This window comes from Alosa pseudoharengus, unplaced genomic scaffold (assembly GCF_046254945.1).
Source record: "Alosa pseudoharengus isolate Yale_2024_CS ecotype anadromous, Long Island Sound unplaced genomic scaffold, YU_APseudo_1.1 YU_APseudo_1.1_scf_4, whole genome shotgun sequence".
NCBI classification, from domain to species: Eukaryota; Metazoa; Chordata; class Actinopteri; order Clupeiformes; family Clupeidae; genus Alosa; species Alosa pseudoharengus.
This window is the reverse complement of record NW_027468774.1, coordinates 18,371,101-18,387,431: the sequence shown is the minus strand read 5'-3', so window position 1 is coordinate 18,387,431 and position 16,331 is coordinate 18,371,101. Positions and strand designations below refer to the sequence as shown.

Here is a 16,331-nt window from a genome sequence, read left to right as displayed (position 1 = left end):
ACGCTCGAGTGTGTGTGTGTGTGTGTGTGTGTGTGTGTATGTGTGTGTATGTGTGTGTATTTCTGTGTGGGTGGGTGTTTGTGGGAGTGTAAGTATGTGTGCCTGACCGAGCGATTGTCCGTTTGATCGCCCGTGTTTGCTTTTGCGTGTGTGGATGTGTGTGTCTCTCTCTCTGTCCCTCACGCCTTCCTCCTCCTCTTCCTTTTCCTCCTCCCCCTTCTCCTCTTCTTCCTCTGTGCCTTCTTTGTGAAGCTTCTGTGGGATCCTACGGTGTGCGTGGATCCCCCCTCTCTCCGGACAGAATCACCGCCCCGCCAGCAGTCACCATTTCGGCCCCGGGAAGACCCACGCTGGCTGCCCAGCCCCTCCCGCGCCTCAGCCTGGGCAGGAAGACCCTGGTGGCGGCGGCCGTGGGCGTGATGCTGGTGCTGGTGCTGGTGGTGCTCATACCGGTGCTGGTCAGCTCCGTGGGCAGCGACAGCAGCCACTTCGAGATGTTGGGCACCTGCCGCATGGTGTGTGACCCATACCTGGGCCGCGGCACCACCGCAGCCACCGGGGCCCAGGGCGAGGCCGAGGCCCTGGCTGACCACAGCAACATGCCGCCGCCCTCCACTCTCCACCAGGGGCCGCAGGGAAAGCCTGGGCGGCCGGGGAAGCCCGGACCCCCGGGACCGCCAGGGGAGCCCGGCCCCCCAGGCCCCATGGGACCCCCGGGGGACAGGGGCGAGCGGGGCAAGGGTGGAGCCCTGGGGTTGGGTGGGGTCAGCGACGGGGGAGGGGTGGTCAGCACGGCGACCTACGGGCCAGGGGGGGCGCGCGTGGCCTTCTACGCCGGCCTCAAGAACCCGCACGAGGGCTACGAGATCCTAAAGTTCGACGACGTGGTCACCAACCTGGGGAACAACTATGACAGCACGTCAGGGAAGTTTATCTGTGGCGTGCCAGGGACATACTTCTTCATCTACCACGTGCTCATGAGAGGGGGAGACGGGACCAGCATGTGGGCTGACCTCTGTAAAAACGGACAGGTGAGTGAGTAAGTGTATGTATGTGTGTGTGGACGAAAAGAATTAACTTGCAGAATGCAATGCAGCCTATACAGCATCCAACATTATGAATCTCAAATATGACAAATTGACAAAATGTTCATCATGCATCTCATCTGTTTAGAGTTATGTAAAGTTTTGTACACTTTCTTGAGTAGAGTGTTTACTTCAGTGTTCTGACCATGCAAAGCTCTCCATACTCACCTGTTGTTGCGACTGGCTGACTAGGGTGATTTAGTTTGCAAGGTATTAGCGGGCATGCCTTTCAGGGTCGTAATTAATGAAGTTGCTTAAAGGTGATCCTCAGCGGACAGACACGCCTGGAGTTTTATTTAATTATTTTCCCAATTTATTTATGCATTTCGTCCGCGTTAGACACTGGTGGGAGACACGGAAGCATCTGTCGCGCGATTCATATCTCCCTAGAGCACTAAGGGAAGTTCACACAGCTGCTTACCACTACAGCCCAAAAAAACGATGTGTAATTTGGCGGGCAAAGCATCGAGTTCTCCCGTCAGTACCTTAATGCGCAGTGACATTGTGAGGGTGTCCCTCTCAACAGAAGGACAAATTCACGCTGACGGGCACACACAAACTAACACACGACCTTCATAAAACGGAGGAAGCATATTTCCTGATAAGTGAAGTTTTACTTGCACCTCATACACTTGGGGTGCACGTGGGTGCGCATCTCCCCTGTAAATGTATTTCGGAATGTTGGCGCTTTTCAGGTAGCCTACAGTACATTTCAGTCGAGTTGTACTAAAAACGTTTTTGTTGTCATCCTCGCTGAAACCTTGAAGTTATCCCCAAACATGCCATGTATTTTAAAGTAACATACTATATATCCAGCTCCAGTTAAATAATAGGCAGAATGTGTCCAGGGTTGCGGGAGATTTTGCACTCTGGCACCGGCACATTACATATGACGACCTCAAAAGCAGAGAAAATAAACGACCATATTTTGCTACACTGTTTTGCTGTTTCTTTACTTTAATATAGCTATGCTTAGTTAAGTCCATGCTGCCTGGTGCCGGTGAAGTCCACAGAATTTAATCATGATAAGAAAAGTAAGGATATCAAGCTAAGTATACAGAATGCTTGAACATGCGATGAAAAAATGGAATTATGAACCAGCCATATTGTTTAGAAGATTTGATCGGGCACAGTTACATCATTAGAGAAATTCTTGCATGTTTAGTTCCTTAATTAGGCTATGTATCTTGTTTTCTAATCACTGATAATTATACAAATTGTAGACAAACGCTCACCTTAGCCTTTCTGTTGAAGTAGTCTTTGTTGACGTTATAATAAGGTTAATATAACAAGTTTAATAATAATGTGGTATGCTACTCATATTTGCCCCAGTTACTTATTTAATGAAAGCAATTCATTATTTTTTGGATGATATATTGTGTGCTTTCCCCCCAAAAACATATTGTTTAGCAGTATTTATTTACTTTTTAATGGGCAACTGACTAGACTTACCGACTTAATTACCTTTTGGTAGCCTCATTAAAAAGTCTGATAAAAATGGGTTAAACGAAAAGTACCCACATAGCCAGACATAGAATCTCTGTATATGCAAAACTAATATGATGGCCAGTTTAATTAAGCAATGGGTCTTTTCCTTCAGTCCTCAAGTGGTCCACGTATATGAATCTCTTTTCCTAGCAGCTCAATTTAAATTTAATCAGGAGGAGGGTGAAATCATCGGAGGAGCTAACTTAAGTTGCACTGACATTTGCAAACCCACATTACATATTTATAAGTTTTATATCTTCACTCTGCGTTTTTATTGGATAGATCATTGCGCACCAGACAAACTCTCCATCAAATAACCAATCTCTGCTGAAAAAGCCACAGCAGTTCCGGCATGTATGCCGTCACTAGCAATAGTAGTCAGGTTTACCTACCATATTAATTTAGATTGAAAAAAAGTCTAATAATTGCAATCTAAATGCTCTGTTATGAACTAGGGGACAGATCAGAGACATCTATACTGTGGTTGTATGCACCCCATCTATTTGGCCTCTTTCATTCTTCTGACTCTGGTTTTCTTTTGATGGAATTGAGTGCCATCCTTGGATCTTATAGTGACAATAAGATTTCTTCATTTGCCCCCTGCCTTTGGATGAGGTAGACATGCTCACACACACACACACACACACAGGAAAGGGAGATTGATGTGGCTCCAAAGAAAAGGTCTGGGAGCGAGCAACAGAGTCAGTGGCGGGTTCTTCTCAGATCACCCGGCTCTGTATTTCATGCACTCCAGTGTTTGAATGCTCTGAAGCCCACTGCTCAGTGCCTGTAACTGGAGCAGGACATGTACGACCAAACACGCCTGCATCGGAAATACAGCGTATACGCTCCCACAGTAGGTTGCGTCAACATACTGAAAAAGAGTACCCACTGTTCACTGGGGAACTGGCCTCGCTCCTGCTTGATTTGTACACTGTGGCCAATTGTTTTGTCTGCACCTCAGAGGACTGCAGGAGTAGGCGATAGTTGATTGTTCCTTGAATGGATGATGGTACACAGGCTGGCGGCGACCAGAAGAAACAAAAGGACGGGTGTGCGTGTCTGGCGGAGGCCAGCGCTGCGGAGGTGCATTAAAAAAAAAAAGGAGACGTTCGTTACGGCGAACGAGTCGGGCGGCCAGCGCGCTGAGCATATGCTGCAGTAAAAACGGCGTCTGTTCTTCTCCGAGAGGCGCAGGGACCCCAGAGAGCGCTCGGCTCCAGGCACTTAAGGTGGAGACACGGACACGCGGCGCCCCTGGGACCCGCCTAATCTTTATAAAGTGGTTATTGCCTCCCCAATTAAACGCCCCACTCAGATCAGCATCTGTGAGAGTAGGTGAGAGGTGGGACAGCGCCTGCAAATGTGTTTGTGTGTGTGTGTGTTTTTTAAAACATTATTAATTGGGAACAGCTACTACATAATTGTACACTCCTCTGTGTTGATAACGTCACTATGACTCAGGCAATATTTTACCTTCTGGAGACTCTTGATTAAAGTCTACAGTCTTGGTTTAGAGAGTCTTAAAAAAACATGTTTTTAAATGAGTCTGGTCCGTTGTGCCAGGAAGTAGACAATTCTATGAACACTCAAAAGCGCTGTGGTGCTCCTTGTGGGGCACTCAGCACCCCTCTCATCCCAGGACCACCACTGCCAGGCCAGTTTGGCTTAAACACACACCTGAGGGTGATGCTGATGCTTACTGCTGGCTGGAGAATATTAGATTCGGCCTCGGCGGCCTCTTTACTGCATTTCCATCATAAAATCTTCATAGCAGGGGGGTGGGGGGTGAGGTGTCTTTGTGGATCTCTTTTCCCAGAAATGTGCCTGAAAAGAGGGAATTCTTGTGTATTTCAGTGTCCTCCTACAGTACATCTCCACTTTTGATATTACAGAGATATGACACGGATCTCAGGGGACTAGCATGAAAACACCATTATGTTGTCACTGAAATTGCCAGTTTTGTTTAATTATCTGTATGTGTATTGTGATACATATACCAGTATGTTCTGCATATCACTTTGCATATAGTCTGTTGCTGTGAATGTGTGTGTGTGAGTGTGTGTGTGTGTGTGTGTGTGTGTGTGTCCACCTGTACTCAGAAGTATTAATGTGTGAAATCTTTAGGCAAGCACATGTGATGTGTGCTTATATATCATCTCCCTGTGCATATATATTTCCCCTTGTGTGTGTGTGTGTGTGTGTGTGTGTATGTGTGTGTGTGTGTGTGTTTTATACCAGCTGTGACCGCTCCAGCTTTGTGTCTGACTCTCACCCACACGGCGGGCTCTGCTGAGCCGTCGAGGGCTGGCTTTGGCATGTACCAGCTCTACTCTTAATTAACAGAGCTAATATTGGGCTATTACCAGCCCAGATATGTCAATGCATCTCTCTCATAGGGAGCTGACTCAATAAGGTGTGTGTGTGTGGGTAAGTAACTGCATGGATGCGTGTGTGTGTGTGTGTGTGTGTGTGTGTGTGTGTGTGTGTGTGTGTGTGTGTGTGTGTGTGTGTGTGTGTGTGTGTGTGTGTGTAGGTGGGTGTAGGTGTAGGTGTGTAGAGTTTGTGAGTGCATACACATGTGTATTTGTGTGTGTGTGCACGTGTGTGTGTGCATATGTGTGTGTGTGTGTGTGTGTGTTCACGTTACAACTAAAGAATACAGAAAAATGAGAAGCCACTCAGTGCAGACATCAGAAATCCAATCAGCGATAATTTGTCAAAATATCACAGTATCTGCAACTTCAGCGTCCAGACAGTGCCTCTCCCAGGTATCTATCCTCATTATGTCCAACTCCCTCTATTCTCTCAACTTAAAAAGCTTTTACTCGCAAATGCTACTGCAGCTTTCCCACTCTCAGAAGATGAAATGTGGTAGACAGGTTACATAAAACTCGGCAGCGCCAAGGTAGCATAAATTATATGAACAAATAGATTGAAAGATAATGCAGATGATGAAAATGCGATATATTAGATGTATTAGATGCAGTCAAAGTCATTCTCTCTCTCTCTCTCTTTCTCTCTCTCTCTCTTTCTCTCTCTCTCTCTCTTACTACCTTTACTCTCCTACTGACTAATCACCAAGAAAGTCTTTAGGGCGGGACTTTTGACCTTGATCCTCACTGTAATTGGACATTGCATTTGCCACTCGATGGAGCAGAACATGAAGACCAGTCTAATTAGGTTGACTTGGTTTGTTAGCAATGGATTTGGCCACATTGTTAAGAAATGCCAACACACATCAGTAATATGGGACCTCTAAATTGATATGGGGAGCCTGTGGATAGCTGTGGCTTGTGTAGGAAAAGTTGTTTAAACCCATAAGCCCTCTCTTTTTGCATTCTATTATGAGTAGGAACAGATGCTGCCTGCTTTGAACCAAGTGGTGTAGTTTTCCTTGGTTGTAGGTCTTGTTTGATAAGAATAAATTATCCGATAAGAATATTAGTATTGTGCATCCCATGCGCAATCTGGGCAATGCTTTGATTAAGATGTGCATTTTTCAGCATCTCACCTGCATCTGTGAGCAGGGCTGGTGGCTGAGCTGGGGGTGCCGGTGTTGGTGGCTGACCTCACCACCCAACAAATTATGCGATTAATTAGTGCCCTGTGTGTGGCTGTCTGGAATAGAAAGCACTGCTGCAGAAGGCAGAAGGGAGCATGGCCCAACTGCTCCACAGTCCTCTATCCCCCATTGCTTCCTCCCCACACACACACACACATCCATAAACACAGCTCTCTACCCTCCACTACCACCACACACACACACACACACACACACACACACGCACACTCCCCTCATCAGACCCAACCAGATGGGGCCTTTGGCAGCGTGCTGTGTCACTCTGCTGCCTGGATCACCACTTCTTCTCCAAGCGTTTGGGAGAGGGAGATCTCACAGACCAGGACGCGGCCCCACCTCCTGGTCATGCTGCAGTCAAAGCCACAGTCAAGTCAGCTTAAAGGGACACCAGGCAAGCCTGATGCTTTTTCTCTACAAAACTCCCCCTAGCGTCTGTACGTGTCAATACGTGTGTGAGCCCTTTGCTCGGTCTGAAGCTCTTTTCCTTTTCTTTGCATCTTCCGTCAAGGGTTTTTGCTGCTTCTTCGACAGTTCTGCCATTATACACACGTTTGCAACAAACGCTAGCATTTCGTTAGCCTGCCTCTGTGCTGTGGATGGAGACTGAAGGTCGGCGGGTAGGATACACTGAACTTGCAAGCGGGATATTCTTCCTACAGGTCGTAGGGGTGGGCGAGAGAGTCTTCGTTCGCCCTGTAATGAGTCATTTAACCATACCGACTTATAAAGATGATTAATTAACACAAAAACGTTGCCTGGTGTCCCTTTAAAACAGATGTGTGAAAAATACTATGTGATATGAGATAGACACCACTATCAGGGAAGAAAAATAACTTTTTGAACCTTTTGAATTTGCTGGACTACTGAGGAATAATTTTGAAGAAGAAAAAACAGACATCTGTTTCAATCTGGATCATTAACTTCTTATTTGTACAATCATATTCATATTTTTTTTTAATACAAATTAACTAGGAATGGTTGATTGATGACAACCAGCAACATCTCCTGTAATAATTTCTTACACTGTGCACATTCTAAATCACATCTAAATGATGTGTAGACTAGTCCCCCATCTGGCGTGTGGGGCAGATGTAAGAAGAGGAAACACTCTGGCTCTCGCTCTCCTGCTCCTGCCTACTCAATTTGAATTGATGTACAGGATGTATGTGTTGTACATCAATTCAAATTGTATACCAAGACAGTTGAATTATTTCATTATTACTGGTAACAGTGTGGAAAGACTGGTAGGACTGACTCTGCTGTTGTAGAAATAATGTCAAATAGACATGGACGTACTGTAATATAAGATAAATAGGCTACATGCATGCACTGTTGTAGGTCTATCAGTGATGTGAAAGCCTATGCAGTGGATCCATTGTGACTTAAAAGCAGAAGAATTAGGGTGTGCAAATGGATGTGCTTCCCTAAAGTCTGCAACCTAACTGCTCTATAAATTATGATGCGCTAAGCATTTGTTAAGTACTCGGCTAAAGTTAAGGCAGACAGTGTCAAATTATGTTTGTTGTATTTTCTTGCAAGCTAGCTGAGAAATGGTTCTCAAGTGACATGCTTCTGTGGCAACACTGTGGTGTTTAATATGGTGTGAAATAAGCTATACTTATAAGCCTGCACTTAAAAACAAAATTGGTGCAAAGATGGTGATAATCAAAATAATGCTAATGGTTTGTTTTACGAAAACCACACCACATTAATCAGGTAAGATCGTTTTTTTTTCTTCTTTCCTTTGCCCTTCTTTGTTCTGTGGCGAGTTTCCCCCCAACCATGGATCACTCATGCTCCCTCATCCGCCTCCTTTCCCCTGTCCTGACCTGAGGATGACATAAGATCGGCACCCAATAACTCTCAGTTGTGCCAGTTAATAAGTCACCACTCTCATGCCCATCTGCCAGTCTCTAGCGGCGTGGGCCATCGTATCAGCGCAGGGCGAGGCGTGTCCCGGGGCGCCTGCCTCCGCCCCCCCCCCCACCCAGTGAGTAAACACACACGAATCAAAATAGGCCGCCGAATCTACGACTGACTGCCTGACTCAGTCACGACCCGCATGTTGACTCACCACGGGACAGTCTGTATATAATGAGGCGCTCGCAGACAGGCGGGCGCAAAATAACACATACACACACACACACACACACACACACACACACACACATGAACGCATACAAACAACACACACACACACACACTTCAGTGCACACAGACACAACCTTGATTTAGAAACAAAAAATATGTTTCAAAATAGGTTGGCATTGCTTTGTTCACTAGTTCCTGCCTTGTTCTTCTTTAGGCAGGCTGTTGGTGGTCAATCGGAATAACTCTGTAGAGTTCCACACCAACACCTGGCTAGTGCGGCAGGGTCACTGAGATCCTTCCTGTGTGCAAACACAAACAAGGCATAGCTCTCTATCTCTCACTGTCCTTCTCAGTCCCTGTCCACATTAAGATGGGTAAATATTAATGTGCATAATCATTTCTCTGTTTAGCCCTTCCTTTCACATTAAAATGGCATATTCTGACTCAGATCAATTCGAAAACTCAGAGTTTGCGTTGTAATGTGTATAGGAGAAGTGAGAGCTTCAGATATGATGATGTGCCATTGCCATGATACTGATCAACCAGACACCAACAACAGCAAACACTTCTATGGCATTTCAGTATTCTAGTGTGGACTCAAAACGTTTTGAAAAATAATACGGAAACATTGATGTGGGGAGATCGTTTTCACCCTAAATATGCATATTTCTATTTCCATTTACCCGGCTTAATTTAGACACAGCCTCAGTGTGTGTCTTTCTCAGTGGCATTTGAAAAGAGGGTCACAATGGCCAGCCCGTTGCTTAAGAATGCTTGCATGCTCGTTAATCTCGTTGTCAGTGTGTGTTTGTTCAATGGTCTGAACACTCACAATAAAGCTAGGTAACTTTGATGCGTGGGGCAGAAAGGGGAATTAGACCAGTATGACTGGACCAGTGGTCATTTAAGTATAATAGGAATAGTCTATAGACAGCTTTGCAAAAAGTAATGAAAAGAATAGGACTCCAGCTCAAATCACATTACTGTAAGTGATAGCAAATTACCAAGAAGGCTTTTAAACAATTATTAAAAACCCAATATACCATATATGTCATAAACTAACCAGAAAGAATGTTAACACATTAAACTGTTATAGCCACAATAGCAGGACTTGCTCTTATATCTTTATCATTATCATCATTTTTTCGAGTGTTTGGAATTATATTCCATAGTGTGGGGTACTACATGTCTGAGAAGGAAAAAAATGTCAACATCCACAGCGGACCAAATTAAACAATATGCTGTTTAAACTTCATAGTTTGCATGAACTTCCAAGTAAATTCTTTTTTTTTTTTTTTTTTTGTCAAAAAGTGCAGTGCTGAACCAATGCCAATTTGAGGCAAGATGCCATACCGGCAGTATGCCAGAAATCTCAGTGTAATCTCACTTGCACTCAAATTTGCCCAATGTGTAATATACCAGACTTTAATTTACACATTGTGTGTGTGTGCGTGTGTGTATGTGTGTGTGTGTGTGTGTGTGTGTGTGTGTGTGTGTGTGTGTGTGTGCGCGTGTGCGTGTCTGTGTGACACAACTGAAGGCCTGCAGCAATTCTGCATTCTTGACCATTCAACAGACTATGCACTGCTGGAGTATTCCTTTGTTGTTTGTCAAATGTCAAATTCAGAGGAGAGGATTCTGTAGGGAAAGCGTGAGAGGAACCCTCACATTTTGTAAAAAAAAATTCTGAATCACGCTTGTGCTGTTGCACTAATGACTAATACACCTCAAGCTTTTTTTCTCCCAGTTGTTGAGGAACGCTGGTCTCTTTTGCTCGGCCCCACAGAACTCCACTGTAGGGGCTTCTCTTGCCTGTTTGCGGCACGAGTCGCGAGAGCTCCTGTGATCCCCCATCAGGCATGCCGCGCACAGCTACGCGTTAAAATGCAATTAGAGACAAGCGTCCTCTCCAATTTAACACAGATCTCACAGTGGCACACAGAAATGCTGGGACTAAGTAGAGAGTTAACAGGTGTCAGAGAGACAGAGAGAAAGAAAGCGAGAGAGGAAGAGTGTGTGTGTCTGTGTGTGTGTGTGAGAGAGAGAGAGAGAGAGTGTATGTGTGTCTGTCAGTGTGTGTGTGTATGTGTGTGTGAGAGTGAGAGAGAGAGAGAGTAATACATATTTTCTGCCTCAACTTTACCATACCATAGGGAAATGTTTCTTCAGAGGAATGTTTCACACAAATTATTACAAGCAGCCTTATTCCGTCTTTGCTTTATTTTGTTTCACACAACCCAACAAATCCATACACCATACTCTCTGATTCACAGTGATATGAAAATGTCACACGTGAATGTCAAAATATCATGTGAGGTTTTATCATCTCTTGACTAAGAGTGCTGAGTCTGATGAACCTCTTGTTCCTGTCTGATGAACAAAAGTTAATAGTTTTGTATTACCATAGTTCTACAGAAGGATCAATGTGATCAGGTGTCATATTGATAGTTATAGGCATACATTTTGAAAACAAATCACCTTACATCAACATCCAAACTGGCAGCTCTGGAACTAGAACTGTGTGTGTGTGTGTGTGTGTGTGTGTGTGTGTGTGTGTGTGTGTGTGTGTGTGTGTGTGTGTGAGTGAGAGAGAGAGAAAGAGAGAGAGAGAGAGAGAAAGAGAGAGAGAGAGCTGGGCCAGTGTGATTATTCTATCAGTGACAATAGCTGAGGGAAATGGGACATGACAGCCAGTGATGTCGCTGCGTGGAGGAGGGAGGACACATCCCCACCAGCTGGGCACGGCCGGACAGCGCAAACAGCTGCAGGAGACTCCGCGACCCGCCACACATCTGCCGCCACCGGCCAGCACGTTCCCCATGCCCACTTTGACTTTGAGGAGAACTTTAAATCTCTCTCTCTCTCTCTCTCTGTATCTCCTCTTAGATTTGTCTCGCTCTCACTGTCACTCTGCCTGCTCTGATGGCTGAAGCAGCCTTTGCTGTGAGGCAGAATTAGTGTTGAAGCCAGCTGCTGTGCTCGCCACTGTAGCCACACGCTCTAAAATCCCTTGACAAACCCACAGACCCGACTGACTGTAGGCCTGTGGTTAAAGGAGAGGTTCTCTGGGAAATCTGCAGTGGCAGTCCTCATTCAGTATGAAAAATGATCCTTTCTTTTGTGAGATTTAAATAGAAATCGTATTTACCTCATAGGCTTAGAGCTGTTCTCCTATACGTTTTGTGCCTTGGCATCATCTGCATGATTTTGTGTTTCTTTCTGGAGACATAGCATTGAGATATTTTTTAATTCAGAGAAAACATCCACTGCGCAATAACTCAGTTAGAAACATGAAAGTCTAAAAAGGTTTCCAGTAATATACTGGATAATAATAATAATAATACTCTCCAATGATAGTCTTGTTGGTTAATTAAATTAAACATTTATTATAATTTATAACGATGTCCAATGCTTTACATAACTCTGCCATTTTCTCTATCTTGTGGTGGGAGCTTGATGGAAGCGCACTGAAGACCATGGTATATTGCCATTTCCAGACTATTTGATATTGCATTTGATCTGTATGGTTGCGTGGTTGCTTGCGGTTATTGTCACATTTCAAGGTTAAGAGATGTAAATCCTCAGATGTCAGATCGTGGAGCGACTACACCAAGGTGTTTGGAATGCTCTCCTCTCCATCCGACAGACCCCCCCCCCCCCCAACGTTCCGACGGCCTTTTAATTACCTCCCTAACGATCCCAAAACACCAACGACCCCGGAAGTTCACACCCACGGGTTGGAGGATAATATTAGACAATAAAAAAAGATTAGAAAGGGCCTCATCTAAATCCTCGTCGACAAATCCCCCCGATTCCCTCCGGGCCCTCCGCCGCTAACCCCTTAATAAGGCCACGCAGCGCGCGCCGGCTGTGCGCGTGTGTACTCCGGGCCCATTTTATTTCATATTAATATGCTGTGGACAAGCGTCGCCATGGAGCCAGAATAGCAGCCATTGTTTGCACATCGATATTAGACTCAACAGATTTAATCAGGAAGGTAAACAATGAGGCGCTCGCTCGCATCTCCGGCAGGGCCGAGATTACCCTCCTGCGCCGATACTGTCAGCTGCCTTCAGAGGTTATCCACAAACTAAAGGGCTTCTTAACTGTCAACACCATCTAGAGTCGCCTCATCTTTACTGGGCTTCATAATGATATATTACAGTATATATGGTCTTTCTTCATTTCACATTTTCTTTCCCTGTCAGTGTTTTACCTTCACCAACTGAGAGACCCCCCTCCCATTGTCTGCCCCCCTTGTCATTTGTTGCCCTAGAGGTTTATCAGACTCTCTCAGACTCTGGATAGGTCAAGAGGAAATGTCAATCACACAATGCATCAGTGTTGCATTGGCTGAGCTCAGGAGCTGGAAGAGGATTGGTGGAGTGAGATAACCTAGGAGTCATCAGTTACGGTGTTTATTGACTGACGGGACACTGAGAAATGTCAACCCAGACACTGACGTCTCCCTTCATGGAAGTTGGCAAGAATAAGTCAGTAAATGTAACTGTGATAAAAGATGGAAATTACAATCATAATGGTTCAAATGATGCATGATAATAACCAAGCACACTAATATTCAATCAAAATCCAATTGTGATATTCAGAAGAACAGTGTATTCCAATATGGGCATTGTCTTTGCTGAAACCTCTTACTTCTAAATTCTAGTCCATTACTGTCCAGTGTTATTGTTCCCCTGATCAATATGACTTCTCTATAAAGAGTTTTTGCTTGGAGTGTTTGACACAGTTGTATTACATCAACAGGTACATGAAACTGTGGCATCTTGTAGAGTATGTCAAGTTGAAAGTATTCTATCTGTCCTTGTCTAGCAACAGTTGACTACAGATCACTCTTTACATCAGATTAAGTTCAAGACATAAATGTGGTTCGAACTAAAATTGATTTCAAAATGTTTGTATCACATGTTGTAGATGTTTACAATAGCATCAAATCTGATTGGATCACATGCAGAAAGCATTGAAATTGGACTATAGTGATTCTATATGTAATTCAATGATATAGTGATGAATGGCTGCTGCTATGATCACCTGTCGTTTTACTGGTTGAATGGCAGTGCACTGAGCACAGAGGCACCGAATGGCAAGGTCATGGACAGACTTGCAAGGGAGTATAGTCACTACGAGTAATAGACTCACTATCCTGCTGTCTCTGAATCTGAGAGGTGTGTCGATATGGCTTCATGTAATATAGATGAAGAGGATGGCAGGGACCTACAGTAAGACTGCACGGGAGTGGACATGGAGCGCCTGAGGGCAGCAAGGGACGAGCAGGGCCGACTATAAGGGAGCAGTCTGTCGGGGCGACAAGAGAAAAAAGTTCAAGCAAAGCAAATTGTCGCTTTCTCTGTCCATCAGTCTGGCCGTGCGTCTGTCTGTCTGTCTGTGATGCCGCTCTGGCTGTGCCGGCCGTCACCCACCTGAATTATCGACCGGCTGGCCTCTCCACGTCTGCAGCCTGTCTGCCTGACAGTCAACAGAAAAGGTCTGCTGTTCCTCTGCTGTCATTACCTTTTCCAGCATTGACAGAAGGAGACAGAGAGAGAAAGAGAGAGAGAGAGAGAGAGAGGCGGAGGGGTGGGGGTGAGGAGAGGATGCAAAAACAACGTAGCGGTAGTTAAAGCAAAGGGAAAGAAGAGAGAGATATAGAGAGATGCAGAGAGAAAGTCAGAGTTTGATGTTTACAGCACACTGTCACCTTGTGAACTCTCTCCTTTATCTCCCTCTTCTTTGCTCTACGGCTTTCCGAAATGGATCAGTTAGAGGCAGAGTGGCCTTTGTTGCCAAGCTTTTTACACATCTTTACTTTCATCAAAACTGAATAAGAGTGAGAGGGCTTTCACATGGCTGGGCTAGGGTAGGCCAAGGATAAGTCGATCAGATGCACAGAGTGTGGTGGTGGTGGTGGGGGGGGTTAATGTGTGTGAGTGAGTGTGTGTGTGGGGGGGGGGGGTTCGGACCTCAAACTGTTGCTTGCCAGACAAAGCAGCAGTGTTATACCGTGGCGAGAGTGACGCTGCAAACTGGAGAGACGTGTTTGCGATGTTGAGAGATAGAAGGGGGGTCTCTTTCACAAAGTCACTCTCGCAGCGTGGGCAGTCTACGCTTAGGAGTGTTTTCTGAAAGCAGCGTGTCCGATCGATGGGAAGCGATGCTAGCAGACGCTCAGCCGCGCGACAAGGGGGAGAGGAGCTCACAACGTCGTCTGATTTTACTGAATAGACAGATCCTCCTCTCTCTTTCTCTCATTTCCTTTCTGCTCCCTCTGTCTCTGATTCGACTTCTTTCTGCTGTGGTTTTCCGACGCCACAAACGTTCATTACAAGCTGACTCAGTTTTATCAAGTTGGTGGATGCATATACATGCATGCACACACACACACACACACACACACACACACACACACACACACTCAAGAGAGGGAAGGGGGAAGCCGAGAGAGCAGGTGGAGTGTGAGCAAACTCCTGGCCCTCCTCTTTCTGCCCCTCTGTCCACTCCTCTGTTGACCTTCTCAAACATTTGCCTCTGAAACAGGACATTGTGTTTCTAATAAAATAGCATTATGAAAAACAAGCACTAGATTTCACAAAAGGATGAGACGAGGAAGACAACGGTTAAAATAAATTAAAAAAAACATGTGAGATGGATAGACTTACTAGGCAGCTTTTACCCTGTTGCATAACAGTCCACAGAACTCTTTCATTCATTGAGAGACTTTACAGAGACCACATGCACAAACACACACACTGTTACTGTGGGAAATTTGTGTGTGTGTGTGTGTGTGTGTGTGTGTGTGTGGTCACCGCAAATGAAGGGAGGGCTTGTGTGGAGGGCTGATTTTCTCATTTTTGGGTGTCGGCTGTACATATTCATGACCTCTTCAACACCAGAGATTTAATGCACCGTACAGATGAAATAAATCCCTGGCAATTTCCCAGCCCTGAAATCGAAGGCTTGCAGAAATCCGACCATATTAAATCTATTCACGCTCGAAGGTCACTCATCCCTTTCAAGAGAATGCAGAGATTTCACTTTAATGCGTATCTTTTATTGTGTGGGCATGTCTCCCTTTCTTTCTCTCTCTTTCTCTCTCTCTGTGTGTCTGTGTATAGGTACGTATAGCTGTGTATAGGTACGTATAGCTGTGTATAGGTACGTATAGCTGTGTTTCTGAATGCTGGAGAAACTGAATAGAAAGCTAAGAAATTTGCTTTCAAATAAAAAACTTTTACAAATCACAAATCTTTAGTGAGGGAGACTCTCCCCTCTTTTTGACATCACTATCAAATATATTACCAATTCACATCTCTAAACAGGAAGGGGCCGAGGTGTAGCTAATGGGTACAAGGACGTGCTCTGTTTCAACGGCAGTTTGGGGGGGGATATCGCTGACAGCCAGACAGCACATAGTGCACTGATTGTTTCCCCCCATTAGAGATGCCTGTTAAACGCTGCCAAGAAAAGGAGTGAGGAAAAAAGGAGAAGAGGTGGAGAAACTCTGAGAAAAAAAAAAGAATAATGTGAGGAGGATATGAATAACTAATGAATCACCTTGGGTTGAAGGAAAGGGAAGGCAAACATTAATGCATATTATTCTAGTGCGAGTGCCTCTGTGAGAGTGATGAATGGGCTCTGAGAGAACCTGCGCCATCTTCTCGCCCCCTCTGTTATGTTAGCTTATTATAAGGCTCTTCACAATGCTAGTAGAACGCTCCATTGACTTGAATGGGATTTCCCAAAGTTCTAGCGGTAAATAAATTCATGTAATTACCGCTGCAAACATATAATTACCGCTGTCAATGGCAACGGGTTTTGTGCTTCTGATACGTCTTTCAATTCAATGAGCTTTATTGGCACTCCTCCGCTGCGCGTCGGGGTCCGGTTCGCCCTGTCGGGACTTATTTTTCCAGTAATGACCGGTGTTCTATACATTATCCCTTACTTCTCACTAGGGTGGTTATCATCCAAGCCTCCTCTGGCTATTGAGGTCTCCAAAGGCAACTGACTCTGGCTCTGAACTGGTCATAGTTTGGGATGTGTTTCCCTAAATCATGCTGAATCTT

The 16,331-nt window shown here is 45.1% G+C and overlaps 1 protein-coding gene across 1 annotated transcript in view; it reads left to right on the top strand.

The window, feature by feature from the left end:
* Nucleotides 1–401: 401 nt before the first annotated feature.
* Nucleotides 402–16,331, top strand: part of c1ql1l2 (complement component 1, q subcomponent-like 1-like 2) — a 16,380-nt gene continuing 450 nt past the window's right edge. Inside the window, exon 1 of the mRNA XM_076266800.1 lies at nt 402–1,031. Within this exon, the coding sequence (XP_076122915.1) occupies nt 420–1,031 (612 nt within the window). The 5' untranslated portion in view covers nt 402–419. The remainder of the gene's footprint in view (nt 1,032–16,331) is intronic.